The sequence below is a fragment of the Dendropsophus ebraccatus genome, chromosome 11, assembly GCF_027789765.1.
Source record: "Dendropsophus ebraccatus isolate aDenEbr1 chromosome 11, aDenEbr1.pat, whole genome shotgun sequence".
Classification (NCBI taxonomy): Eukaryota; Metazoa; Chordata; class Amphibia; order Anura; family Hylidae; genus Dendropsophus; species Dendropsophus ebraccatus.
Genome location: NC_091464.1, coordinates 61887774 through 61915600, shown reverse-complemented (window position 1 = coordinate 61915600; position 27827 = coordinate 61887774). Strand labels below are relative to the sequence as shown.

The 27827-nt window shown below is 45.1% G+C and overlaps 2 protein-coding genes across 3 annotated transcripts in view; both read left to right on the top strand.

Moving 5' to 3' along the window:
* The first annotated feature begins 273 nt into the window (after positions 1-273).
* LOC138767242 (carbonyl reductase [NADPH] 1-like) lies at positions 274-5774 on the top strand. Of its 2 annotated transcripts, XM_069944631.1 has the most exons (3): positions 274-610; positions 3555-3662; positions 5191-5774. In XM_069944631.1, exons 1-3 carry the CDS (start codon positions 325-327, stop codon positions 5625-5627), a joined length of 831 nt encoding a protein of 276 aa, XP_069800732.1. In that variant the 5' UTR covers positions 274-324; the 3' UTR covers positions 5628-5774. The 2 variants fall into 2 exon arrangements, with proteins under 2 accessions (XP_069800732.1, XP_069800733.1); XM_069944632.1 differs by lacking the exon at positions 3555-3662.
* Positions 5775-20352: 14578 nt separating this feature from the next.
* Positions 20353-27827, top strand: part of DOP1B (DOP1 leucine zipper like protein B) — a 99277-nt gene continuing 91802 nt past the window's right edge. Inside the window, exons 1-2 of the mRNA XM_069946294.1 lie at positions 20353-20440; positions 25581-25742. Of these exons, the coding sequence (XP_069802395.1) occupies positions 25605-25742 (138 nt within the window). The 5' untranslated portion in view covers positions 20353-20440; positions 25581-25604. The remainder of the gene's footprint in view (positions 20441-25580; positions 25743-27827) is intronic.

Here is a 27827-nt window from a genome sequence, read left to right as displayed (position 1 = left end):
GAAAACCCCAGTATACCACTCAAGCCAGGTGACAAGTGCTGCAGCGGTACCGCAACACCTGCTAGCTCTGTATATAACAACTTGCAGCCCCTCAGTCACCACACATGCATATTCACCGCCAAAATAAATGTTAGAGAGGCCAATGTGAAGATAATGTGAGGGATAACATTCTAACAATCATTAATCGTACTATGTTATATGATCTCTGTAACTCAGCTTTATCTTCTTATAGAGGTGGAGCTCTTGTAATAAATACAAAGAGCCACTAACATTTCCAGTTCCTTCTACAAAAGCTGGGTCTTGTACACAGTAAGAGCTGTCAGCATGGCCGGGGTGCGAGTTGCAGTAGTCACAGGGGGCAATAAGGGAGTTGGGCTGGCTGTGGTCAGGGCCATGTGCAAGCAGTTTAAGGGGGATGTGTATCTGACAGCCAGGAACCCCAAGCTTGGAGAAGAAGCTGTCAAGGCCCTGAATAGTGAGGGGTTGTCTCCGCTCTTCCATCAGCTGGACATCAATGACCTGACCAGTATCCGGGCTCTGCGGGACTTCCTAAAGGAAAAGTATGGTGGTCTGGATGTTCTCATCAATAATGCAGGAATCGCATTTAAAGGTATGTTATAATTCAGTTTATTGCTGTTCTATGGGTAGAACACCGGCTATTATTAATTTACTTAAAAAAAAAAAAAAGATAGATCCTAAAACAGCGTTCTCCAAAGTGTCGCTCACCAGCTTTTGCAAAACTATAAGTCCTAGCATACCCAGGCATGTTGGGTTTTGCAACAATCAGCATGGCGCAGTTAAGTTATCCCCACTTTTTCCATCCATATAGTTGTATATGTACACATTAGCCCTGGTGCATTCACATATATGTATGTGTATTACATTTTAGATCCAATTCAATGTGCAAAAGTATAAACTAAAAGAATACACAAATGGTTTGGGATGTAGTGACAAGAAATATCTAACCAACAGTGTAAAAAAGGTGCTGTAATAAATCAAACCACCACTAGGTGTCACTAAATCCTTAGTAAGAACAACCCATCAAAGCAATTATTACATATGTGAAAAGAACATATGGGTATAGTTCAAAAAGTACGAAGTATCTTTTTATTCACATACTTAAAAATATAAACTGCACATATACAGAAAAAATTATAAAAATTATTATCAATAGTTAAAAAAATGATCACCAATGATTAACATAAAAAATATACACCACTGCCGAGCAATATGGAAATTTGATAGATAAAGTGCTGGACTGCTATGTTCCTAGGCTATTGATCCATGTAAACAAACTCTCACTAAACATAATGTGCAATAGTGCACTTAGACATTTGTAAACACTAATTAGAGCCAACACTCACCCATTTGTATTGCAGCGGCTACAACCGTCCCTACGTACGTTTCGACACTCAGGCTTCTTCAAGGAACCAAGTAAAAACTAGAAACATTGTAGATGGTAGATCAGATTTTAATTAGCCTTCTGCCTATTATATAAAGAGATGCCTGGCTGATTATTTTTTTACATGATATCTAATACACGGGGAGATATCTGCCTGATTTGGCAGATAATCTCCCTGTGTTATAGGGCCCTTAGACTTTATTACTATTAGTCAGCCAACCCATCAAAAAATGGCCCAAAGAGTGTGTGTGTACTGTGTCGGTGCTTGACGAGGAATCACAGAGTCTCTTTAGCATAAATAAAATCTTATTTACTTAATACTTTAGGATCCAGATGTGTATTGAGAGTAGAGAGAGTGGTACAGTTGTACTGACTGAGCTGCGTGCTGATAAGTAGAAGAAAGAATCAGAAGAGTAGAGTGGAGGATGTCGAGAGAGTCTCAACCCAAGTAGTACTGTGCTCTGCCGGAACTTTGGAGGTAGAAATAGAATACTTGAAAGGAGAGAGAATACTTGTGCCTGTGTTTTGACTCTTTGGTCTTTGCACCACCTATTGCCCACCAGTGTCAAATGACCCATCCTAGAGGGTGACACAAGCCCGAGACCTTGTTACTTGGGATTAGCGGAATGCTGAGGGTTCCCTGATTACACCCGCGCGGCGAGATAGAATTCATAGGCTTCTAGCAACTTTGCTCTATCAGGATCAGTTCCTTTACTTTCTTTATGGATACTGTCCTGAACTGTGTCTCTCCTTGTCCACAGAGTGGGTTAGGATGACCCCTGACTTGTCCTCTCTAGTGAAGGTTTAACACTGCATAGTGTTGAGTGAGGTGGCTTGAGAAGAAACGGTGTCTAGGTACATGTGCTATACGTCTAGACCACAACTTAGACTGGAGACCTGGCAGGGGCCAGGGCCCAACTGGACCACTGTAGAGAGCGTTCTGGCTTGTGTCCTTCCTCTAAAGTGTGCTGTGAGTGTGTGAGCAGTGTGTATGTGATAAGTAAAGAGAGAGATGATAGGTGAGGAGAAGAAGAAAGAACTCTTTTTGGCATACATGCATTGGCATTAGCATCCATCTATGTGACACACAAACAATAACCCCTTAAGAACTACAGCTGTGCAATAACTGAGCATACATACTAGCAATACCGACATCTTGTGGCGAAACTTTGGTACTACTACATCACCACTTACACTCAAAAAGTACAGTCTTTTACGAAGTGTGTAACCAATAGCACCACACAGTGGACAGCACACAGTGGATGTCTGTTTAAAGAGAATCTGTCAGCACCCTATCCCCACCACTAATGCTGACAGTGTGCTGTAGCTGGCAGTCCCCTAGTGAGCATGATACCTTTTGATAATTTGTCAGTGGAGTGAATTATGCGCATCTCTGTTTTTCTACTGTAATAAAGAGTCAATGAGGTGTTGTGGCTCAGTGTTTGTGCTGCACTCTGGCACGCCTCCTCCCTCTTCTTCATGAATAATCAATGCTGCTCGGCCTCCTGCTCACTCACCTGTCAGTCAGTGTCTGCAAATAGAGGACTGACTGAGAAAAAAAATTAAGACCTATATTTAATCTTAAATCATGGGGATTCAAACCAAAGTATGAACTGTTGGCAGGTCTGTAAACAGGTGAGTTACCCCTAGACCACAGCCACAACACGTTTGGCTTCAGAGATTCAACTATATCTGAGGGTTTCTTTCAGACATAACCTGCCTACAGAGGACTGATCTGCAATCAGAGACACTGGCTGACAGCTGAGGGAGCAAAAGGCCGGGCAGGATTGATTATTCATTCATGAAGAGGAGGGAGGAGGAACGAGTGGTGAGGCGGCCAGAGTGTGGCACATACAACTTTTTGACACTACATTACAGTAAGATTGTGCATAATCCACTGCACGGACAGTCACCATACTCACTAGTGGACTGCCAGCCACAGCACACTGTCAGCACACTGAAAGATTCTCTTTAAACAAGGGATACCTTTTTTCAAGGAAGGTCCTAAAATTAGGAGTTTATTTTTAAAAGGGTTAAATGGAGGCTACACCAAAGAATTAAAGGGGTTTTCTGGCATCAGAAAATAGTTTCTGAATTAAACTATCACCCCAAGATATATAACTTACTAAATTTCTGTCTCTATAATCATCAGCTGCTGACACAACCCCATTTGGAATCCAAGCCAAAGTCATTCTAAGAACTAACTTTTTTGGTACGAGGGATGTTTGTAATGAGCTGCTGCCACTCATCAAGCCCAATGGTAAGTTTAAATGGGCACTGTTATTAAAAAATAACTTTGATACCTCAGAGAGACATATGAAAAAAAATTATTGGTCAGAGTTATGGTGCATTTACACAGACAGATTTATCTGACAGATCTTTGAAGCCCAAACCAGGAACAGACTATAAATAGGGATCACGTCATAAAGGAAAGACTGGGATCTATCCTCTTTTCAAATCCATTCCTGGCTTTGGCTTCCAAAATCTGTCAGATAAATCTCTGTGTGTAAACGCACCATTAGAGTGTTTAGACTTGACCAATCAGGAGATTGAGCTGGGAGAAGTCCACACGCATTCACTCCATGCGTCATGACCTAGACAGACTTTCAATGCACATCAGCTCACACACACACACACACAATCTTGAGAATGGGGACCAGAGTCTCCTGTCAGATTGGAGCAGCGGGACACATATGTCGCCAGATAGCCAGTCAGATTTTACCACAATTTTGGCACCACTTTGAGGGCCGTACAGTTGATTAACTTTTCATAAAAGTTTATTCTAATCTACACCATGTATAGCTTATCCACAGGATATTCCTTAAACTTCTGATACCTCTTGGTCCACACCTAACTCACACCTGCCTGCAGCAACCAGAGGTGGTTGGAAAGCTGAGCACAGCCCAGGGTTCTGCCTTATGGACGCAATGGACATGTAATTGTTTTATCACTGATATAATATACTGGAGTACTTATACAGTGCATTGCAATTCTAACTGGCATCTTATTCAACCTAATTGGAGTACGAACCCTGGAAACCTTCTATCCACCCATGGCTGCTATTAAAAACTGGAGCACCTTGCAATGGGATCACATAAGGAGCGCTCTCCGTCTGAAACCACGTAACACATTCCTATTAACTATTGCATCTCAGGGGTTACATTTTTGGTTTCTCTAATCCCAGTTGTTAGAGCAAAAACCTGACTGTAGTGGTTCAGCTAAGCTCATATTTCTGCCAGGTTGTAACATGGCGTATGGGCACAAATTAGGTCTCTTAGGCTGGGTTCACACTACGCAATCCGTTTAGTTTCATCCATTTTTCATTATAAAAAAAAAAAATGATCATAACAGATCAGTTTTTTTAACATACACAAAAAAACCGTAGTTGCCCCCATTTTTGTGTCTGTTAAAAAAAACTGATCTATTTTCTTTTTTTATAATGGGAGTCAATGGAAAAACGGATTAAAACAGATGCACACAAATGCATCCGTTTTCTGCAAAAATTTAATTAAAAAAACGGATTGCAAAAATGCAGTGTGAACCCAGCCTTAGTGACCATTGTTACCCTCAAGCCAATCACTGTGGGATCAGGATTTTCATTGGTCTGCTAATAGAAGCAGCCACTGCTCTACAAGAGACTTTCTTCATGTTGCACAGACTTGTTTAGATGATGAGAATCTTGAAATAAAGGAGAATAATCTTTATGTAGCCTCTTGAGAACATACTATGTATTCGCTAGGCCCATGGATGTAATAGGTTTATTAATATCTTCATATCTTGCCCCATAGGCAGAGTGGTTAACGTGTCCAGTATCTTCAGCCACACGTCTCTTTCAAAGTGCAGCCCCAAACTCCAGGAGAGATTCCGCAGCGACACCATCACAGAAGACGAGCTGGTCAGGCTCATGGAGAAGTTTGTGGAAGATGCCAAGAACGGAGTCCATCAAGAAAGGGGCTGGCCAAACTTTGCTTATGGGGTGTCCAAAATTGGGGTAACAGTGTTATCTAAAATTCAAGCACGGGAACTAAAGAAGACCAGTAAAGGAGATGGCATTCTCCTCAATGCCTGCTGCCCAGGGTGGGTGAGGACTGATATGGCGGGTCCTAATGCCACCAAGTCCCCAGATGAGGGTGCGCTGACCCCGGTATATTTGGCTCTCCTCCCGGATTCAGCAGATTCCCCACATGGGGAGCTGGTCAGCGAGAAGAAAGTTGTGACTTGGTAACCACAACAAAAACGCTGGGATTCGAACCAGGCACATTACAACCAATCAGATTGGAGCAGATTTGATTGCATAGACATTGGGACCATTATCCACTGTACATTTATTAACATTTTATGGTGAAATAATAAAGTATTATTATTATTATTATTATTACATTGGTAAATTACATGAACATCGTTGACCAGGGCGCCTTAGGCAATAAGCAAAGGCCCTGGCCCCTTCGTCGTCATCTTTACATGGTGATGCTACTCTAAATCACATAATATTGCTATATGGTACAAAAAAAGTTGCATTTTAAAGCCTATATCATGCGACCATATAGTGCCTGCATAATAAGTTATTTAGTTTGTAATCCCATGGGCCATTCTTCACAATAACCTTATGATAGATCATCAGTGTAGGGTTTGTCATGCAGGAACATTTCCCTTTCACTTGGAGGAGGGGGTGGGAGGGGGGCGAAACTAGGCAGTAAAAATATGGCTGTGTTCCAATAACATTTACCTCATTCTGAGTATATATCAGCCCATCCTTCAAGAAGCTATGCTGACATGGCTACCAGGCAGCAAGCCCATTGACATAAATGGACTGCATGTAGTCTATTAGTGCTGCTATTAGGACCATTTTCAGAACTTATACCTTCATTTTGTGGGCCATCCTCTGTTCTTTTGCAAAATATCATGTTCAGTCCTTCGGTGCATTAATTATTCGTTTTGCAGATATGCATCTTTGTTATGTGTACAGATGTGAACAGATCCCTACCCAGATCTGTGCTGATCCTTTAGCACTGCTGGAGAGGTATTTTGCGCTGCACTGTGGTATTTGTTTAGTGTGGCTGAGAAAATATGTGATGCTATGCTGTGGTGTTTTGGTACTGCTGCGGAGGTATATTGTGCTGTATTGTGGTGTTTTGGTACTGCTGCGGAGGTATATTGTGCTGTATTGTGGTGTTTTGGTACTGCTGCGGAGGTATATTGTGCTGTATTGTGGTGTTTTGGTACTGCTGCGGAGGTATATTGTGCTGCACCGTGGTGTTTGGTACTGCTGCGGAGGTATATTGTGCTGTATTGTGGTGTTTGACACTGCTGTGGAGGCATATTGTGCTGCACTGTGGTGTTTGGTACTGCTGCGGAGGTATATTGTGCTGCACCGTGGTGTTTGGTACTGCTGGGGAGGTATATTGTGCTGCACTGTGGTGTTTTGGTATTGCTGCGGAGGTATATTGTGCTGCACTGTGGTGTTTTGGTATTGCTGCGGAGGTATATTGTGCTGCACCATGGTGTTTGGTACTGCTGCGGAGGTATATTGTGCTGTATTGTGGTGTTTGGTACTGCTGCGGAGGTATATTGTGCTGTATTGTGGTGTTTGACACTGCTGTGGAGGCATATTGTGCTGCACTGTGGTGTTTGGTACTGCTGGGGAGGTATATTGTGCTGCACTGTGGTGTTTTGGTATTGCTGCGGAGGTATATTGTGCTGCACTGTGGTATTTTGGTATTGCTGCGGAGGTATATTGTGCTGCACTGTGGTGTTTGGTACTGCTGCGGAGGTATATTGTGCTGCACCGTGGTGTTTGGTACTGCTGCGGAGGTATATTGTGCTGCACCGTGGTTTTTGGTACTGCTGCGGAGGTATATTGTGCTGCACCGTGGTGTTTGGTACTGCTGGGAGGTATATTGTGCTGCACCGTGGTGTTTGGTACTGCTGGGGAGGTATATTGTGCTGCACTGTGGTGTTTTGGTATTGCTGCGAAGGTATATTGTGCTGCACTGTGGTGTTTGGTACTGCTGCGGAGGTATATTGTGCTGCACCGTGGTGTTTGGTACTGCTGCGGAGGTATATTGTGCTGCACCGTGGTTTTTGGTACTGCTGCGGAGGTATATTGTGCTGCACCGTGGTGTTTGGTACTGCTGGGAGGTATATTGTGCTGCACCGTGGTGTTTGGTACTGCTGGGAGGTATATTGTGCTGCACTGTGGTGTTTTGGTATTGCTGCAGAGGTATATTGTGCTGTATTGTGGTGTTTGACACTCCTGTGGAGGCATATTGTGCTGATGCATGGTGTTTGGTACTGATGTGGTAGTGTAGTGTATTGTGACAGTAATCAAAAGATCAATGGTTAATGTACTTTAGTGTACTGTAATGTACACTAGTGGGAAAGAAAGTGGGAAATAAAACATACAAAACAAAACATACAAATTATATTGTATTCTCCATTAAAAATAAACTGGTACATAAAATATAAAAAAACAAAATACAAAAATAAACTATGCATGTTTGGTATCGCCACGTCTGTAAAAACCCAAGCTATAAAACTATATTATTATTTAGGCTGCACAATGCACTGCTGTAAAACTGTTTTGTTTTTGTTTTTTTTAAAAAAAAAGCAGAACCAGAATTGCCAGCTCTGTCACACGAAAATAAGAACGCTATTGATCCTCCAATGGGGCGACAGTTATGTCATTTTTTCAGGAAGATACCGTAGTTTCCATTGTGCCAAAGTGGTAATAGTTAAAAAAAAAATACAAATTTAGTATCGCTGTAATTGTAGTGACCCATAGAAGACATTTATTAATATATATGTTATTTTAACTGCATGCTGAATTGTGTTAGTTTAATATTAAAATTTGTGTAGAAAAGCACTAAATGGGGATATAATAGCCATCCTGTCATAAATATGTCACCGAACAAAATAATATCATTATATAAACTTAGCAATAATCCTATAATGACTGAATAATTCAGTCAGGCAGTGACCAAATATTACCACCATACAGTGACTGATGAATACTGCTACTGTATATAGTGACTGAATACCACCATACAGTGACTGATGAATACTGCTATATAGTGTCTGAATAACACCATACAGTGACTGATGAATACTGCTATATAGTGACTGAATACCACCATACAGTGACTGATGAATACTGCTATATGGTGACTGAATAACACCATACAGTGACTGATGAATACTGCTATATAGTTACTGAATACCACCATACAGTGACTGATGAATACTGCTATATGGTGACTGAATAACACCATACAGTGACTGATGAATACTGCTATATGGTTACTGAATACCACCATACAGTGACTGATGAATACTGCTATATAGTGTCTGAATACCACCATACAGTGACTGATGAATACTGCTATATGGTGACTGAATACCACCATACAGTGACTGATGAATACTGCTTAAGGCTATGTTCAGACTGCGTAAGAGACCGGCCAGTCTCTGAAAAGATCATCCCAACCAATACTGCAGTACCGGCCGAATGATCTTTGAAACCGCAGAGTTCTGATGCATCAGAACTCTCACAGCACACTATGGAGCGTGCGGCCGGAGCCGCTCGCTCAGTGTCGGACTGGGGTACCTTGGGCCCACCAGGGAAATTGATTCTTGGGGCCCACCCAACATTTAAAGACATAATCAGCACCAAACCTTTCACGTTAGTACAGCGATTTTGCATAGAGCTGTGTATGTGAGCAGCAATACTAGTGCACTGCCAACACTTATACAGTTGTTACTGATTGATGCAGTTGTGGTAAAACTGCACCATTTAGGTAGAAACTTAAAGAGAACCTGTCACCTCCCGTGCCGGGTCAGAGCCCGGCCGACCCCGCTAGAGCCCCTTATAGTCACCTCATTCCCGAAGTCCCGCTTCTTCAGCCAGTGCGGGGACGGAGATATCACCATGGGAAGCCTGGCGAGTGCGGCTGAGATGAGTCCGACGCTCATAGAGAATGAATGGAGCCGTCATTCTCATCTCAGCAGCGCGTGCTCCGGGCTTCCCACAGTGATATCTCCGTCGCCCCACTCCGGCTGAAGAAGCGGTACTTCGGGAATGAGGTGACTATAAGGGGCTCTAGCGGGGTCGGCCGGGCTCTGACCCGGCACGGGAGGTGACAGGTTCTCTTTAATATTGCTGCAAAAACACATGAAAAATGTCATGTGTGAACACAGACTTAGAAACATAAACGATGAAGGAGAAAATGACCATCTAGTCTATTCTTATATTACAATCTCCAGCAGAGGAGACCAATAATGGTTTATTCTAGCCTCACCACAAGGTGTTGGGCTAGAATAAGACTTTTAAGGACCTTCATGAAAGGCATATCAGTGGTCATTAAAGCGTTAAAGGGGTACTCAGGTAAATAATATATTTTTTTCAAATCTGTCAGAAGTTACAGATCAGTAAATTACTTTGATTTAAATATCTTCAGTCTTCCAGTACTTATCAGCTGCTGTATGTCCTGCAGGAAGTGGTGTATTCTCTCCAGTCTGACACAGTGCTCTCTGCTGCCACCTCTGTCCATGTCAGGAACTGTCCAGAGCAGTAGCAAATCCCCATAGAAAACCTCTCCTACTCTGGGCAGTTCCTGACATGGACAGAGGTGGCAGCAGAGAGCACTGTGTCAAACTGGAGGGAATACACAACTTCCTGCAGGACATACAGCAGCTGATAAGTATTGGAAGACTGGAGATTTTTAATTAGACGTAATTTACAAATTCCTATAACTTCCTCAGAGCAGTTAATTTGAAAAAATATTTTTCACCAGAATACCCCTTTTACCAGAATATCCCAGCCGGATGGTCTTCATCTCTGTTGAATTGTGATTCAGGCACACCCGTGTGTGCTCGCATCTGAATTCCCCGATGCACACAATGGAGCATGCAGCCGGAGCTCCATTGTATGCACTGACAGGTTCTCTGCAGCCGCTATTCAATGAATAGTGGCTGCAAAAAACTGACATGTCAGTTTCTTGTGGCGCTGCTGGCCAGTTACTTTAGCGGTACCTTATACACATTGATGCCGCCTGCAGCCCTTTCAACGGAACCAGGAGACTCTGTACAATCATTTCGCAGCAGAGACTGCACCAAAGTAGTACAAAATCTTGTGATTTTATTCACTCCCTCCTGTGCGAGGTTTCGGTGTACTCTAGCCTTTCTCAGGGCTAAAACCGAAATATCGCGCTAGAGGGTGTGAATCAAGTCACAAGATTTTTTTCCTACTTTGGTGCAGTCTGTGCTGCTGATATTTTTTAACTGTGTCTGGAGGGGGTGCAGTCAGATGAGGGGGCATTATACTACCTGTGTCTGGAGGGGGTGCAGTCAGATGAGGGGGCATTATACTACCTGTGTCTGGAGGGGGTGCAGTCAGATGAGGGGGCATTATACTACCTGTGTCTGGAGGGGGTGCAGTCAGATGAGGGGGGCATTATACTACCTGTGTCTGGAGGGGGTGCAGTCAGATGAGGGGGGCATTATACTACCTGTGTCTGGAGGGGGTGCAGTCAGATGAGGGGGGCATTATACTACCTGTGTCTGGAGGGGGTGCAGTCAGATGAGGGGGCATTATACTACCTGTGTCTGGAGGGGGTGCAGTCAGATGAGGGGGCATTATACTACCTGTGTCTGGAGGGGGTGCAGTCAGATGAGGGGGGCATTATACTACCTGTGTCTGGAGGGGGTGCAGTCAGATGAGGGGGGCATTATACTACCTGTGTCTGGAGGGGGTGCAGTCAGATGAGGGGGGCATTATACTACCTGTGTCTGGAGGGGGTGCAGTCAGATGAGGGGGGCATTATACTACCTGTGTCTGGAGGGGGTGCAGTCAGATGAGGGGGGCATTATACTACCCGTGTCTGGAGGGGGTGCAGTCAGATGATGGGGCATTATACTACCTGTGTCTGGAGGGAGTGCAGTCAGATGAGGGGGCATTATACTACCTGTGTCTGGAGGGGGTGCAGTCAGATGAGGGGGGCATTATACTACCCGTGTCTGGAGGGGGTGCAGTCAGATGAGGGGGGCATTATACTACCCGTGTCTGGAGGGGGTGCAGTCAGATGAGGGGGGCATTATACTACCTGTGTCTGGAGGGGGTGCAGTCAGATGAGGGGGCATTATACTACCTGTGTCTGGAGGGGGTGCAGTCAGATGAGGGGGGCATTATACTACCTGTGTCTGGAGGGGGTGCAGTCAGATGAGGGGGCATTATACTACCTGTGTCTGGAGGGGGTGCAGTCAGATGAGGGGGCATTATACTACCTGTGTCTGGAGGGGGTGCAGTCAGATGAGGGGGCATTATACTACCCGTGTCTGGAGGGGGTGCAGTCAGATGAGGGGGGCATTATACTACCTGTGTCTGGAGGGGGTGCAGTCAGATGAGGGGGCATTATACTACCTGTGTCTGGAGGGGGTGCAGTCAGATGAGGGGGGCATTATACTACCTGTGTCTGGAGGGGGTGCAGTCAGATGAGGGGGGCATTATACTACATGTGTCTGGAGGGGGTGCAGTCAGATGAGGGGGGCATTATACTACCTGTGTCTGGAGGGGGTGCAGTCAGATGAGGGGGCATTATACTACCTGTGTCTGGAGGGGGTGCAGTCAGATGAGGGGGCATTATACTACCTGTGTCTGGAGGGGGGGCAGTCAGATGAGGGGGCATTATACTACCTGTGTCTGGAGAGGGTGCAGTCAGATGAGGGGGGCATTATACTACCTGTGTCTGGAGGGGGTGCAGTCAGATGAGGGGGGCATTATACTACCTGTGTCTGGAGGGGTGCAGTAAGATGAGGGGGGCATTATACTACCCGTGTCTGGAGGGAGTGCAGTCAGATGAGGGGGGCATTACACTACCTGTGTCTGGAGGGAGTGCAGTCAGATGAGGGGGCATTACACTACCTGTGTCTGGAGGGGGTGCAGTCAGATGAGGGGGCATTATACTACCTGTGTCTGGAGGGAGTGCAGTCAGATGAGGGGGGCATTATACTACCCGTGTCTGGAGGGGGTGCAGTCAGATGAGGGGGGCATTATACTACCTGTGTCTGGAGGGGGTGCAGTCAGATGAGGGGGGCATTATACTACATGTGTCTGGAGGGGGTGCAGTCAGATGAGGAGGCATTATACTAACTGTGTCTGGAGGGGGTGCAGTCAGATGAGGGGGCATTATACTAACTGTGTCTGGAGGGGGTGCAGTCAGATGAGGGGGCATTATACTACCTGTGTCTGGAGGGGGTGCAGTCAGATGAGGGGGCATTATACTACCTGTGTCTGGAGGGGGTGCAGTCAGATGAGGGGGCATTATACTACCTGTGTCTGGAGGGGGTGCAGTCAGATGAGGAGGCATTACACTACCTGTGTCTGGAGGGGGTGCAGTCAGATGAGGGGGGCATTATACTACCTGTGTCTGGAGGGGGTGCAGTCAGATGAGGGGGGCATTATACTACATGTGTCTGGAGGGGGTGCAGTCAGATGAGGGGGCATTATACTACCTGTGTCTGGAGGGGGTGCAGTCAGATGAGGGGGCATTACACTACCTGTGTCTGGAGGGGGTGCAGTCAGATGAGGGGGGCATTATACTACCTGTGTCTGGAGGGGGTGCAGTCAGATGAGGGGGCATTATACTACCTGTGTCTGGAGGGGGTGCAGTCAGATGAGGGGGGCATTATACTACCTGTGTCTGGAGGGAGGGCAGTCAGATGAGGGGGCATTATACTACCTGTGTCTGGAGGGGGTGCAGTCAGATGAGGGGGCATTACACTACCTGTGTCTGGAGGGAGTGCAGTCAGATGAGGGAAGCATTATACTACCTGTGTCTGGAGGGGGTGCAGTCAGATGAGGGGGCATTATACTACCTGTGTCTGGAGGGGGCAGTCAGATGAGGGGGGGCATTATACTACCTGTGTCTGGAGGGGGTGCAGTCAGATGAGGGGGCATTATACTACCTGTGTCTGGAGTGGGTGCAGTGAGATGAGGGGGGCATTATACTACCTGTGTCTGGAGGGGGTGCAGTCAGATGAGGGGGCATTATACTACTTGTGTCTGGAGGGGTGCAGTCAGATGAGGGGGGCATTATACTACCTGTGTCTGGAGGGGGTGCAGTCAGATGAGGGGGCATTATACTACTTGTGTCTGGAGTGGGTGCAGTGAGATGAGGGGGGCATTATACTACCTGTGTCTGGAGGGGGTGCAGTCAGATGAGGGGGCATTATACTACTTGTGTCTGGAGGGGTGCAGTCAGATGAGGGGGGCATTATACTACCTGTGTCTGGAGGGGGTGCAGTCAGATGAGGGGGCATTATACTAACTGTGTCTGGAGGGGGTGCAGTCAGATGAGGGGGGCATTATACTACCTGTGTCTGGAGGGGTGCAGTCAGATGAGGGGGGCATTATACTACCTGTGTCTGGAGGGGGTGCAGTCAGATGAGGGGGCATTATACTACCTGTGTCTGGAGGGGGTGCAGTCAGATGAGGGGGGCATTATACTACCTGTGTCTGGAGGGGGTGCAGTCAGATGAGGGGGCATTATACTACCTGTGTCTGGAGGGGGTGCAGTCAGATGAGGGGGCATTATACTACCTGTGTCTGGAGGGGGTGCAGTCAGATGAGGGGGGCATTATACTACCTGTGTCTGGAGGGGGTGCAGTCAGATGAGGGGGGCATTATACTACATGTGTCTGGAGGGGGTGCAGTCAGATGAGGGGGGCATTATACTACATGTGTCTGGAGGGGGTGCAGTCAGATGAGGGGGCATTATACTACCCGTGTCTGGAGGGGGTGCAGTCAGATGAGGGGGGCATTATACTACCTGTGTCTGGAGGGGGTGCAGTCAGATGAGGGGGGCATTATACTACATGTGTCTGGAGGGGGTGCAGTCAGATGAGGGGGCATTATACTACCCGTGTCTGGAGGGGGTGCAGTCAGATGAGGGGGGCATTATACTACCTGTGTCTGGAGGGGGTGCAGTCAGATGAGGGGGGCATTATACTACATGTGTCTGGAGGGGGTGCAGTCAGATGAGGGGGGCATTATACTACATGTGTCTGGAGGGGGTGCAGTCAGATGAGGGGGGCATTATACTACATGTGTCTGGAGGGGGTGCAGTCAGATGAGGGGGCATTATACTACATGTGTCTGGAGGGGGTGCAGTCAGATGAGGAGGCATTATACTACCTGTGTCTGGAGGGGGTGCAGTCAGATGAGGGGGGCATTATACTACCTGTGTCTGGAGGGGGTGCAGTCAGATGAGGGGGCATTACACTACCTGTGTCTGGAGGGGGTGCAGTCAGATGAGGGGGCATTATACTACATGTGTCTGGAGGGAGTGCAGTCAGATGAGGGGGCATTATACTACCTGTGTCTGGAGGGGGTGCAGTCAGATGAGGGGGCATTATACTACCTGTGTCTGGAGGGGGTGCAGTCAGATGAGGGGAGCATTATACTACCCGTGTCTGGAGGGGGTGCAGTCAGATGAGGGGGGCATTATACTACCCGTGTCTGGAGGGGGTGCAGTCAGATGAGGGGGCATTATACTACCTGTGTCTGGAGGGGGTGCAGTCAGATGAGCTGGGCATTATACTACCTGTGTCTGATGCTGCTTATATCTTTATTTTTTGAGTTGGTGCAATAATTGAGAAGAAGTTTGCACTCTGGAGGTCCCAGTTGTGCAGGAGATCTGTGAGGCTTAGGCGCTGATCAGCTGATTCAGGATTCTCACATCAAAGATGATAGGAGTTGTAGTAGAAGTAACAGTAAGACTTTAATCAATGGATGAAATTTTTTGTAGAAAACCCTCAATAGATCTGACAAAGAGGGTTCCCCTCAAAACGCCTCATCCATTGATGAAAGTCTTACTGTTATGTCTACTACTACTCCTATCATCCTACCATCACTCCTATAATACTGAATCAGCCGATCAGCCCCTAAGCCTCAGGGATCTCCTGCACAACTGGACCTCCAGTGTGCAAACTTTTTATCATCACATACACATATATACACACAAAATGACATACACAAATATGCACAACACACCTTACATATATACCTACATCTAATCATACTAACACACACACACACAGACACAACACACCTTACATATATACCTACATCTAATCATACTAACACACACACCTTACATATATACATACATCTAATCATACTAACACACACACACAGACACAACACACCTTACATATATACATACATCTAATCATACTAACACACAGACACAACACACCTTACATATACATACATCTAATCATACTAACACACACACAGACAAAACACACCTTACATATATACCTACATCTAATCATACTAACACACAGACACAACACACCTTACATATACATACATCTAATAATACTAACACACACACCTTACATATATACATACATCTAATTATACTAACACACACACACAGACACAACACACCTTACATATATACCTACATCTAATCATACTAACACACACACCTTACATATATACATACATCTAATCATACTAACACACACACACAGACACAACACACCTTACATATATACCTACATCTAATCATACAAACACACGCACAGACACAACACACCTTACATATATACCTACATCTAATCATACTAACACACACACACACAGACACAACACACCTTACATATATACATACATCTAATCATACTAACACACACACAGACACAACACACCTTACATATATACCTACATCTAATCATACTAACACACACACCTTACATATATACATACATCTAATCATACTAACACACACACACAGACACAACACACCTTACATATATACCTACATCTAATCATACAAACACACGCACAGACACAACACACCTTACATATATACCTACATCTAATCATACTAACACACACACACACACACACACACAGACACAACACACCTTACATATATACATACATCTAATCATACTAACACACACACACAGACACAACACACCTTACATATATACATACATCTAATCATACTAACACACAGACACAACACACCTTACATATACATACATCTAATCATACTAACACACACACAGACAAAACACACCTTACATATATACATACATCTAATCATACTAACACACAGACACAACACACCTTACATATACATACATCTAATCATACTAACACACACACAGACAAAACACACCTTACATATATACCTACATCTAATCATACTAACACACAGACACAACACACCTTACATATACATACATCTAATAATACTAACACACACACAGACAAAACACACCTTACATATATACCTACATCTAATCAAGGGTGTGTTTATGTGGTATCTGTGCCCAACCGCCTGGATGTTGTTATGTCGGTGGTTGGAATATAGCTCAGCCAGTGATGGTACAGTCTTGACGCCAGTGCTAACTCAGCACACAGGTGTGGTGGTATACCTACTTTGTTTAGTGTCTATATTGATTCTCAATGGTTGGTAACCTGCCGGGCTGTGATGGGTTCCTTGGGCTCTTATCACAATGGTCCAGAGTGGGAAGATGACCCACCCGGACTGTTGGTACCGCCACCCACAGAAAGGGGAAATAAACCAAGGATGGTGTAACTGGTGTGTGTGTTTGTGCTGGTGCAATGATCAGTGAGTCCCAGTAGAATAATGAAGTGGTTTTACTGAAAGTCTCTTGCAATGCACAATAGCTGTTCAATAGGTGACTTCTGTGATACAGACTTGAGCTCACTGAATCTGTGCTGAGAAATATTCAAGTGCTGTAGAGTAGCAGTGCTGTTTCAGTTGAGTGTTGAGAAGAGTAGAGGAGCTTAGAGAAGTTGAGAGTAGTTTGTTTGGAGAGCCCCCACCCAATGTAGTAATGTGCTCTGCCGGAACTTAAGAGAAAAGTACTGAACAGAAGAGGACTTAAGAAGTGAATACTTATTTCCATGTTTCGACCTTACTGTTTCTATACCACCTTCTGCCCTGCAGTGTCTGGGTACCCGTCCTACGAGGGTGACACAAGTCCCAGTCTATGTTACCCGGGTGAAGCTAAGTGTCTGAGGGTGTCCCGGTTTCTCCTGCGTTGCGAAATAGAGTACGTAGACCTTTATACGGTAGCTTTACTCTATCCGAGTCAGTTCCTCTGTCCTAGGATACCGCCCTAGTTCTCGGCGTTGGCTGGGGTCATCTCTGACTTGTCATCCTTTAGTTGCTCAACACTGTATAGTGTCTGTAGTTATATGTTGTAGAAAGAAAGTCTCTGGGTTCTCCATACACATGTCTGTGTCCACTACCACAGCTGGTCTGTCCCAGGCAGGAACCTAACAGAGCCAGGCCCTGGCTAAGTACAGTAGGGATGCCTGATCTGTGTGTGTCCTACTCCTCAGAGAATCAGAGGGAAACTAACTATGTGACGCTACACTTCCTCTGCCCAAGTTACTACTTCCTACAGGTGTAAGAGTCCCTGTGAGTGATGGAGAAAAGAGTATGCAGAGGAAGGAGGATAGAGATAAGTAGAGGGAAAAAGCATCTCCCATTGGTTCACAGAATCAAATAACAAAACAGTAACCCTATAGTGACCACAGCTGTGCAATACATACAGAGTTATGAACACAGACATCTGGTGGTGAAACTTACATACAACTTCATCACCACCTTACTTTAGAGCAGTGCTTCTCAGTTCCAGTCCTCAGGCCTCACCAACAGGTCATGTTTATAGGATTTCCTCAGTATTTAACAGGTGATATCATTATACTCAATGCATCAGGTCTTATCACAGGTTTTCTTTGTATGGAAAATCCTCAAAACATGACCTGTTGGTGAGGCCTGAGGACTGGAATTGAGAAGCACCGCTTTAGAGTATAAGACTTTTACGACAGGAGTCAGACTAGGATCACCCGTGGTGGGACACCACATTTACAAGTACAGGATCCACAGCAGATTTGATGCTGTGCTCAGTTATTTATCTGCACAATCAAATCTGCTGCCGATATCCAAGATTTCTCCTCTTTTCAAATCCATTCCTGACTTTGACTGCAAAAATCTGTCAGATATCTCTGGTGCACTGTGGCAGATTGTGGCCCTATATACAGTGCACAGTATAAGAGTCCCCATCTCTGATTGTGCATGCTTACTTTCCCATCTCCTCCATATAACCAATATGGCTATGATTACTTCTTACAGTGATGAATCACCTCTGTAGACTTTGCTACACAGACACCTTTGGCTCCATGTTTCTCCTTCCCGACCGTCTCACAACCTCCCAGCCTGCTGCCCCTCTTAATCCTATTTGCTGCTCCAAGCCCCTGACTGCTGTAAAGTTAAATAAATGAGGCAGGGTTCACATCTGTGCCTTCTGCAACATGTATACATTTTTCCTATGTATATATATGCCATGAAAGACCCAAATGTGATATGAACATGCCCTTACAGTGCCATACCCATAGTGCCCTTAACTGCCCTACTAGGGGCATAGCTAAAGATTTACGGGCCCTAATGCAAATGCTTGGATATATAATAAAGAGCTAAAAATTATATATTTTTAACCATTGTTGGTGAACAGCATAGGCAGGTTCCAAATTGAAAAGGGTTAACACAATGGGGGACATTTATAAAGACCAGCATAGGCGCAGTCTCTAAGTAAATCTGGTGGGACCTGCGCCTGTCACAGAGCTTGCGCAGAAATCTACACCTGATCCAGAGCTCCTGTTTCCAGAAATAAACCAATGATAAATCAGGGGCAGGGAGAGGCCACACCTCCTGCCCGCCTTACATACATGAATTATATATTAATGTAAATGCTGCTGCCATAATGTGGCCTGGAGAAGAAAAATGTAGGCTTAAAATATTGAAATAGAATGCTGGCATATCATGTTGGCATTGGATGTATGCATAGAATGTTGACAAAGAATGTAGGCTTAGAATGTATGTATGTTATGTTGGCATAGAGCGTAGGCTTCAGATGGTTCACACTACATTTTCCTGTCGGTTTCCCTATTTCAGTACATTTCATTTTAATGTACAGAAAAAAGTGTACTTTTGTGTACTTTTTATAATGTCATGTGAATGGTGCCAAATCTGGCACTGCCATAAGGGATTTTGTAATGAAAACTGTGACAGCAGTGTAAACTGAGCCTTACCTAGCTTTGCCGCCTCCTGCTTTCTTCTTACCTCAGGGAATCCCTGCTAAGAAGGTCCTTAGACTGGCTGGTCAGGTAGCTGCACACTGTTTAGACATGACCTTGTTATACCCACTCCTGACCTGCAGGAGGCAGCATTGCCATTAGCATCACATAGCAGGTACACCACTGTCTTTAGATGTTGCTTAAATATTTTAGAATAATTAAAAAAAAAACTACTTTCAGCCTATATGTTCCCCAGCATATGACTGCTTAGCTGTTGTAAAACTACAACTCCCATCATGTACGGACACACATCCAACATAAGTGTAAGCGACCCCACTGCAGGGGTGTAACTACATGGTAGTGATGGTACCCACAGGCCCTATTATATGGGGCACTGTGTCAGTACTGCAATCAAACTGCATGCTGGGAGTTGTAGTTTTGGAACAGCTTAAGAGCCTTGTACAACTAGTTTTCTGCACTTGATTCATACAGGTCTGATACTAACCAGCGACAAATGAGTTAATTTCGCCCGTCTGACGTCACTTTTAGCGGCAGAACCTGAACAACTAGCTGAGCTGTGGGACTGTACCATGTGCTGCACAGGGGGATACAGAGGAACAGCCTATTTTATCCCATTAAGCAATGTTTGCAGTATTGTAGAACAGTTTGAGTTCATATGAGATAATGTTACATTATACAGATGGAAATACTAGTCATTCACTATAGTGATGTTGACCAGTGTGAGAAAGGGCTGGGTTTGTGACCTAGTGCTCCCCTCCTGTAGGGAGTGGTGTGGTCCGCTGGCTGGCAGTCCTGGGCTGTCTGTCAGACCTGTAGTGTCCGCAGCTCCGGCACATTGTACCCGGGACAGGAGGCTGATGCCCGGAGGGGAGGAGCGGAGGACACGGCGGAGCCAGGTGGGTGCAGACCTGGGGAACAGGGGAGGGGGGACTGAGAGAGACCCGTATGTTATATACTGCCCTAACCCTGAAATCACTGCAGGCACCCACCTGCCCTGTGCGAATGGTACATCCCAGTGTAATATCAGTCATCTAATGGCCTGTCACTACATCTAAGGATATAGCGGCCACTATATCTAAGGACTGTCACCTCTCTATAGTGACCACTATATCTGATGGACTGTCACCTCTCTATAGTGACCACTATATGTAAGGACTGTCACCTCTCTATAGTGACCACTACATCTGATGGACTGTCACCTCTCTATAGTGAACACTATATGTAAGGACTGTCACCTCTCTATAGTGACCACTATATGTAAGGACTGTCACCTCTCTATAGTGACCACTATATGTAAGGACTGTCACCTCTCTATAGTGACCACTATATCTGATGGACTGTCACCTCTCTATAGTGACCACTATATCTGATGGACTGTCACCTCTCTATAGTGACCACTACATCTGATGGACTGTCACCTCTCTATAGTGACCACTACATCTGATGGACTGTCACCTCTCTATAGTGACCCCTACATCTGATGGACTGTCACCTCTCTATAGTGACCACTACATCTGATGGACTGTCACCTCTCTATAGTGACCACTATATGTGATGGACTGTCACCTCTCTATAGTGACCACTATATGTAAGGACTGTCACCTCTCTATAGTGACCACTATATGTAAGGACTGTCACCTCTCTATAGTGACCACTATATGTAAGGACTGTCACCTCTCTATAGTGACCACTACATCTGATGGACTGTCACCTCTCTATAGTGACCACTATATGTGATGGACTGTCACCTCTCTATAGTGACCACTATATGTAAGGACTGTCACCTCTCTATAGTGACCACTATATGTAAGGACTGTCACCTCTCTATAGTGACCACTATATGTAAGGACTGTCACCTCTCTATAGTGACCACTACATCTGATGGACTGTCACCTCTCTATAGTGACCACTATATGTAAGGACTGTCACCTCTCTATAGTGACCACTATATGTAAGGACTGTCACCTCTCTATAGTGACCACTATATGTAAGGACTGTCACCTCTCTATAGTGACCACTATATGTAAGGACTGTCACCTCTCTATAGTGACCACTATATGTAAGGACTGTCACCTCTCTATAGTGACCACTACATGTGATGGACTGTCACCTCTCTATAGTGACCACTACATGTGATGGACTGTCACTACATCTGATGGACTGTCACCTCTCTATAGTGACCACTATATGTGATGGACTGTCACCTCTCTATAGTGACCACTACATCTGATGGACTGTCACCTCTCTATAGTGACCACTATATGTGATGGACTGTCACCTCTCTATAGTGACCACTACATCTGATGGACTGTCACCTCTCTATAGTGACCACTACATCTGATGGACTGTCACCTCTCTATAGTGACCACTACATCTGATGGACTGTCATCTCTCTATAGTGACCACTATATGTGATGGACTGTCATCTCTCTATAGTGACCACTACATGTTATGGACTGTCATCTCTCTATAGTGACCACTATATGTAATGGACTAGGGTACTATTGTTAGGGTAGTATTACACGGGCCGATGGGGTCCGATCATATCTGTTAACAAGCTCCGATCTGCTAGGTCGGCGCTCGTTTACTGGGCCTATTACACGGCCCGATAATGTTTTACCAAGGGCTGCACGGACATCGTTACCAATGCCCTTGCAGCCCTTCATTAAAAAGTATACATACAGTACATTAAACGGTACACATTATAATGTTACTGTATGCCCGATCACTATTGCACGTAGCGATGCGCGGTCGGCACCTGATGATTTTCAGTCCAAACCTAAATCAACGATCGGACGATGATTGTCTCTATGATTGTTGTCATCGGCCGATCTCTCTATACATGGAGTGTATCGCTCTGTGTAATAGGGCCCTTACTCCTCGCTCTGGCCCACTTGCCTGCAGGGGACTATTCTTTTTCTTCAGGGACCACTGCCTCTTGTAGACTATTCCTCCTCTCAGGGAGCACTGCCTCTTGTAGACTATTCCTCCTCTCAGGGACCACTGCCTCTTGTAGACTATTCCTCCTCTCAGGGACCACTGCCTCTTGTAGACTATTCCTCCTCTCAGGGACCACTGCCTCTTGTAGACTATTCCTCCTCTCAGGGACCACTGCCTCTTGTAGACTATTCCTCCTCTCAGGGACCACTGCCTCTTGTAGACTATTCCTCCTCTCAGGGACCACTGCCTCTTGTAGACTATTCCTCCTCTCAGGGACCACTGCCTCTTGTAGACTATTCCTCCTCTCAGGGACCACTGCCTCTTGTAGACTATTCCTCCTCTCAGGGACCACTGCCTCTTGTAGACTATTTCTCCTCTCAGGGACCACTGCCTCTTGTAGACTATTACTCCTCTCAGGGACCACTGCCTCTTGTGGACCATTACCTACCTTTAAAGGGATTGTACCATCAGGCTCGGGCTGAAGCACTGGAGGCGGGCCGAATCACCCCCAGTGGGAGCCGCATCATAAAAGGGTGGGGGGTTCCTCCCACTGGGGGTGGGTTGGCCCGCCTCCAGTGCTTCGGCCCGAGCCTGATGGTACAATCCCTTTAAGTACATCTCCCTTAGGGAACTGTTACCCCTCTCTGTAGGGACCGCTGTCTGTTATGGACTGTTACCCCTCTTTAGGGCCCTGTTATGGACTGTAACCCCTCTCTAGGGACCCCTGTCTGTTAGGGACTGTTACCCCTCTCTAGGGACCGCTGTCTGTTATGGACTGTTACTCCTCTCTAGGGACCGCTGTCTGTTATGAACTGTTACTCCTCTCTAGGGACCGCTAACTGTTATGGACTGTTACCCCTCTCTAGGGACCACTGTCTGTTATGGACTGTTGCTCCTCTCTTGGTGACCACTGCCTGTTATGGACTGTTACTCCTCTTTAGGGACCACTGTCTGTTATGGACTATAACCCCTCTCTAGGGACCACTGTCTGTTATGGACTGTTACTCCTCTCTAGGGACAACTGTCTGTTATGAACTGTTACTCCTCTCTAGGGACCGCTATCTGTTATGGACTATAACCCCACTCTAGGGACCGCTGTCTGTTATGAACTGTTACTCCTCTCTAGGGACCGCTAACTTTTATGGACTGTTACCCCTCTCTAGGGACCGCTATCTGTTATGGACTATAACCCCTCTCTAGGGACCACTGTCTGTTATGGACTGTTGCTCCTCTCTATAGGGACCACTGTCTGTAGTTAGTCTCTCCAGCTGTAATGCTGTGGGATATGTCATCGCTCTATAGGGTGATGTTTGTGTTGACCTTTAGGATATCACAGTCATGTGACTGTGACTACAATGAGGTATAGAACTCCAGGCTTTACAACAGCAGTATCCTCAGGACAATACTCTGTGAGCGTCATAAACCAGCAGCACAAATCTGTTTTCGAACCTGATATATTATATACTATGCTATATACTATAAAGAGAGCCATTTATTGTATAGTGATTGGGAACACTGCCCCTTATATAAACAGGTGGCAACCCTGGTGAGCCGAGCTAGTATGGCGGCCATATTGGTTCTCACCCAGCTTTCCTAGGAACAGACAGAAACCTATTTTTAGGTTGATAATTGTGAACACTGCGCCATTGTAAGTATTGGAATTCCTCTACATAATTGATCTGCAGCGGTTTCTATGATGAATTACTGAGGGTAATTCTGAGGGTCGGCTGCTCTGGGGAGCTGAGGGTCGGCTGCTCTGGGGAGCTGAGGGTGGGCTGCTCTGGGGAGCTGAGGGTCGGCTGCTCTGGAGAGCTGAGGGTGGGCTGCTCTGGGGAGCTGAGGGTGGGCTGCTCTGGGGAGCTGAGGGTGGGCTGCTCTGGGGAGCTGAGGGTGGGCTGCTCTGATTTTCTCAGTGCTGCACTTTGCATGGTCTGTAAATATTTCAGCCCGCTCCCACCTCTGTTTGCGCTACTTCATTGCACCACCTAGAGAATGTGGGAAATATATAAGGCTGCTGAGGAATGTCGAGGAATGTCTATACACGGTGGACCTCTGACAAACATTCCTGTCACTAGCAAGGACTGGTCAATAGTACTGTTTACTAACCTTGGAAGTTCAGTGTTGTCATGAGGACATTAAGGCAGTTACGTGATGCATATGCCACTTTTCTAGTACATGTGTCAGTAAGAGTAGGAGGGGCATCAGATGCTGACTGGTAATACACGGCTCTATAGTAATTACTGAAGTTATAAGTGTCAAAGTCCTTTTATCTCCCGTCTAGATTAAGGACTAGGACCTGACATCCTGCTGTTAATCTCCATTATTGCTATGTGAGTGATGACAGTGTCCTGCCGTGTGGAGTCCAGTGAATAGTTAAAGGGATTTTATAAGATTTTTAAAAACAACTAAAAACAAAAAATATGAAACTTTGTAATGTATTAAAAATGTAAACTTATTATAAAAACGTGGCCACCCGTGCTGTGATAATGTGTAATATCACCTGACAAAGTCTCTACTTGCCACGTTCACTTTTCATTGATTTCCTTTTCCACTTAAATTCAAAGTTCTGCTCTCTACATGATGAGATGTGTCTCACCTTTATGGATGGCCTCCCCGTTGTGGGAGTTACTTTGGAAGCTTCTGTTGGTAATGTTGAGCCATGTTGGCTCTTTGTCCATGTTTCATTTTTGGCTTGCGCACCCAAAGGTGCTTTGTCCTTACTCTGACGTGTACAGCTAATGGTATACCTGTGTCTCTCTGTAAAATTTTGAAAATGAATAAAATTTTGAATTAAAAAAAAAATAAAAAAATTCAAAGTTCTGATTCCACTGTGGGAGCTTGGATAGCAGTTACAGTGAGGTCACATGTCTGACAGCAGTGTAGAGCTAAACTGTTGTCTGTTTCTAAGAGCAACGAGAGAAATTTTGAAAGTTTAAAATCCAGTTGCAAAGTTAATCAATGTTTTCTTTATACTTTATAGAGAAACTTTGTTTTATTGACCCTAAAAAGTCTATCCTGCTAGAAAATCCTTAAATTTACAGCAGTTGTTGCACCCTTTTTTCTATAGACCCATCTCACCCTGTCTCTGTTTTTCAGGGCATCCCCCAGAAAGGATGAAAAATGGACCCTGAAGAGCAGGAGCTGCTGGGGGATTACAGATACAGGAATTATTCTTCTGTCATTGAGAAGGCGCTGAGAAACTTTGAGTCTTCTACAGAATGGGCGGATCTCATCTCGTCACTGGGGAAGCTCAATAAGGTAAGAGGTGGTGCTGTATACCATGTGTCTGCTGTCTGGTATATATATTCTGTAGGACATGGTACCTCTACACCCTGCCTATGGGCCTACCTGGATAACTGCCATAAGAGCTTTTTTTCATTGTGTATTGACCCCACGAAGTATCTGTACTCTGGTGAGTAGAGAACAGCCAATTTGGAATTTTTGTGCAATTGTCTATTGTTCTCTAAGGGAAATGTGGCACCAGAAGTGACTTGCAGCAGCATAACCCTCCAACCCCCGCTACTCTCCATAGAATGAACAGGTAATGCTAGATACTTACCCGTATAATGTCTTTACTAGATTTGCGCTTTAAGTGCTGCTGTGCGCTGTGTGCGCTGAAAAGTCTATATACAAGTATATACAAGTATTACAAATTTGTACAGCAGAGGGTATAGGTAAGAAAGTAGGCTAAGGTTCTGTCGGGAAGGTAGCCCTGTAAGACCCTGCCTAGCGTAGAAGAGAACTGCTGTGTCAGGCGTCCCTTAGCCAGACGGAAGATGCCCTTAGGCTGCATTCACACGTTCCGGGAAGTTGTCCGTGCGCACGGACAATTTTACAGCCCATTGCTTTCTATTGGGCTATTCAGATGTTCCGTGATGATCCGTGATCTGTTCCGTTAATAAATAGGACATGTCATTACTCGGAACGGATGCACCGAAAGGATTCCCCATAGAAATCAATGAGATCCGTGGATGTGATGTAATCAATGTATTTAAAATGCTTTAGCAAAGATCCATGAAAAAAAACGGACACGTATACAAAACGGATGCAAAACGGATGAAAAACGGACTGTTTTGCACGGATCACGGAGGTTGCTGCTGGACCACAATCACGGACCGGGAAAAACACTGAACGTGTGAATGCAGCCTTACACTAGAAAACTGTTATCAGGCTGTCAAGATAAGTTTCAGTCAGGTATTGGTGTTAGGGGAATACAGTATTGCCGTCTGGTGAGGTAGAGTGCATCAGAACATAGAGAGGAGGACATATAGTCTAAACAAATAATTTTGGAGAAACAGTTAATCAGGGTTGTTCCACTTCCAACGTGTTTCCCCTATGTGGTGTGCATAGGTTCATCAGGGAATATTGTGGAGATAGTATGTATGTTGTCCTAAAATAAAGGTCTGGAGTATCTCTAATGAGATGCTATATGGATGCTGAGAACAAAGATGGCGGTCATTGCGGGCTGTATCACACACCTGGGGATCCAAGTGCATGTGGTAAGGTAAGACAGGTATACCCTTAGGTTAAAAGTCGTATAAGGAAGCTACTTACTGCTAGATAATAAAATTAAAGGTTTTGTAGAAGCACCACTATAGTAAATAGCTACCATATGACGTTCATGTCACCTGAAAAAAAACAAGAACGCTGTAAATGGGCACTGTAACTAAAACTAACTTTTGGCATGTCATCAGACATCAACAGGGGCTGTGATCACAAGCAGTTGTGCAAGTTTTCTGTGTTTAAATCAATGTTATACATATGGCCACTAGGGGGAATATTTATCAATGGGTATAAAATATACACTGGTGTGAACTGCACCCAGCAACCCACACAGCTCAGCTCTCAGCTTGGTAAAATATAAGCTGAGCTGTGATTGGTTTCTTTGAGCAGTTTACACCTGTGTATATTTTACACCCTTTGATAAATCTTGGTCTAAATGTCTCCCTTCCTGTCAAGCTGCTCCTATGCTCCCTCCGTGCTTATATTTGGTTTAAAAAAAAAAAAAAGACCAAACACAGGAAGTCCCATTGCATTGTGCAGTCAAACAAGGAGAGACACCTGTCCACCATGCAGGTTGTATATCAACTGAGCGCTAATTATGTTATTAACTTAAGCTAATTATATTAACTATGCATGATTACCAGGAGACAATGCTCTTTATTATGCAACAATTCAGTCAGTATAATGTCACTGTGAGATTACAGAGGTTTTGGTGCTGTGTGACAGGAGAGCTGACCATACAATGCAAGCACCCCCCCAGGATTCTACGCTACTGAATGTGGACGCGAAGCAGCTGTACACGTGCACAGTAAAGACTTTTCCCTGTCCATGTGCGCTCAG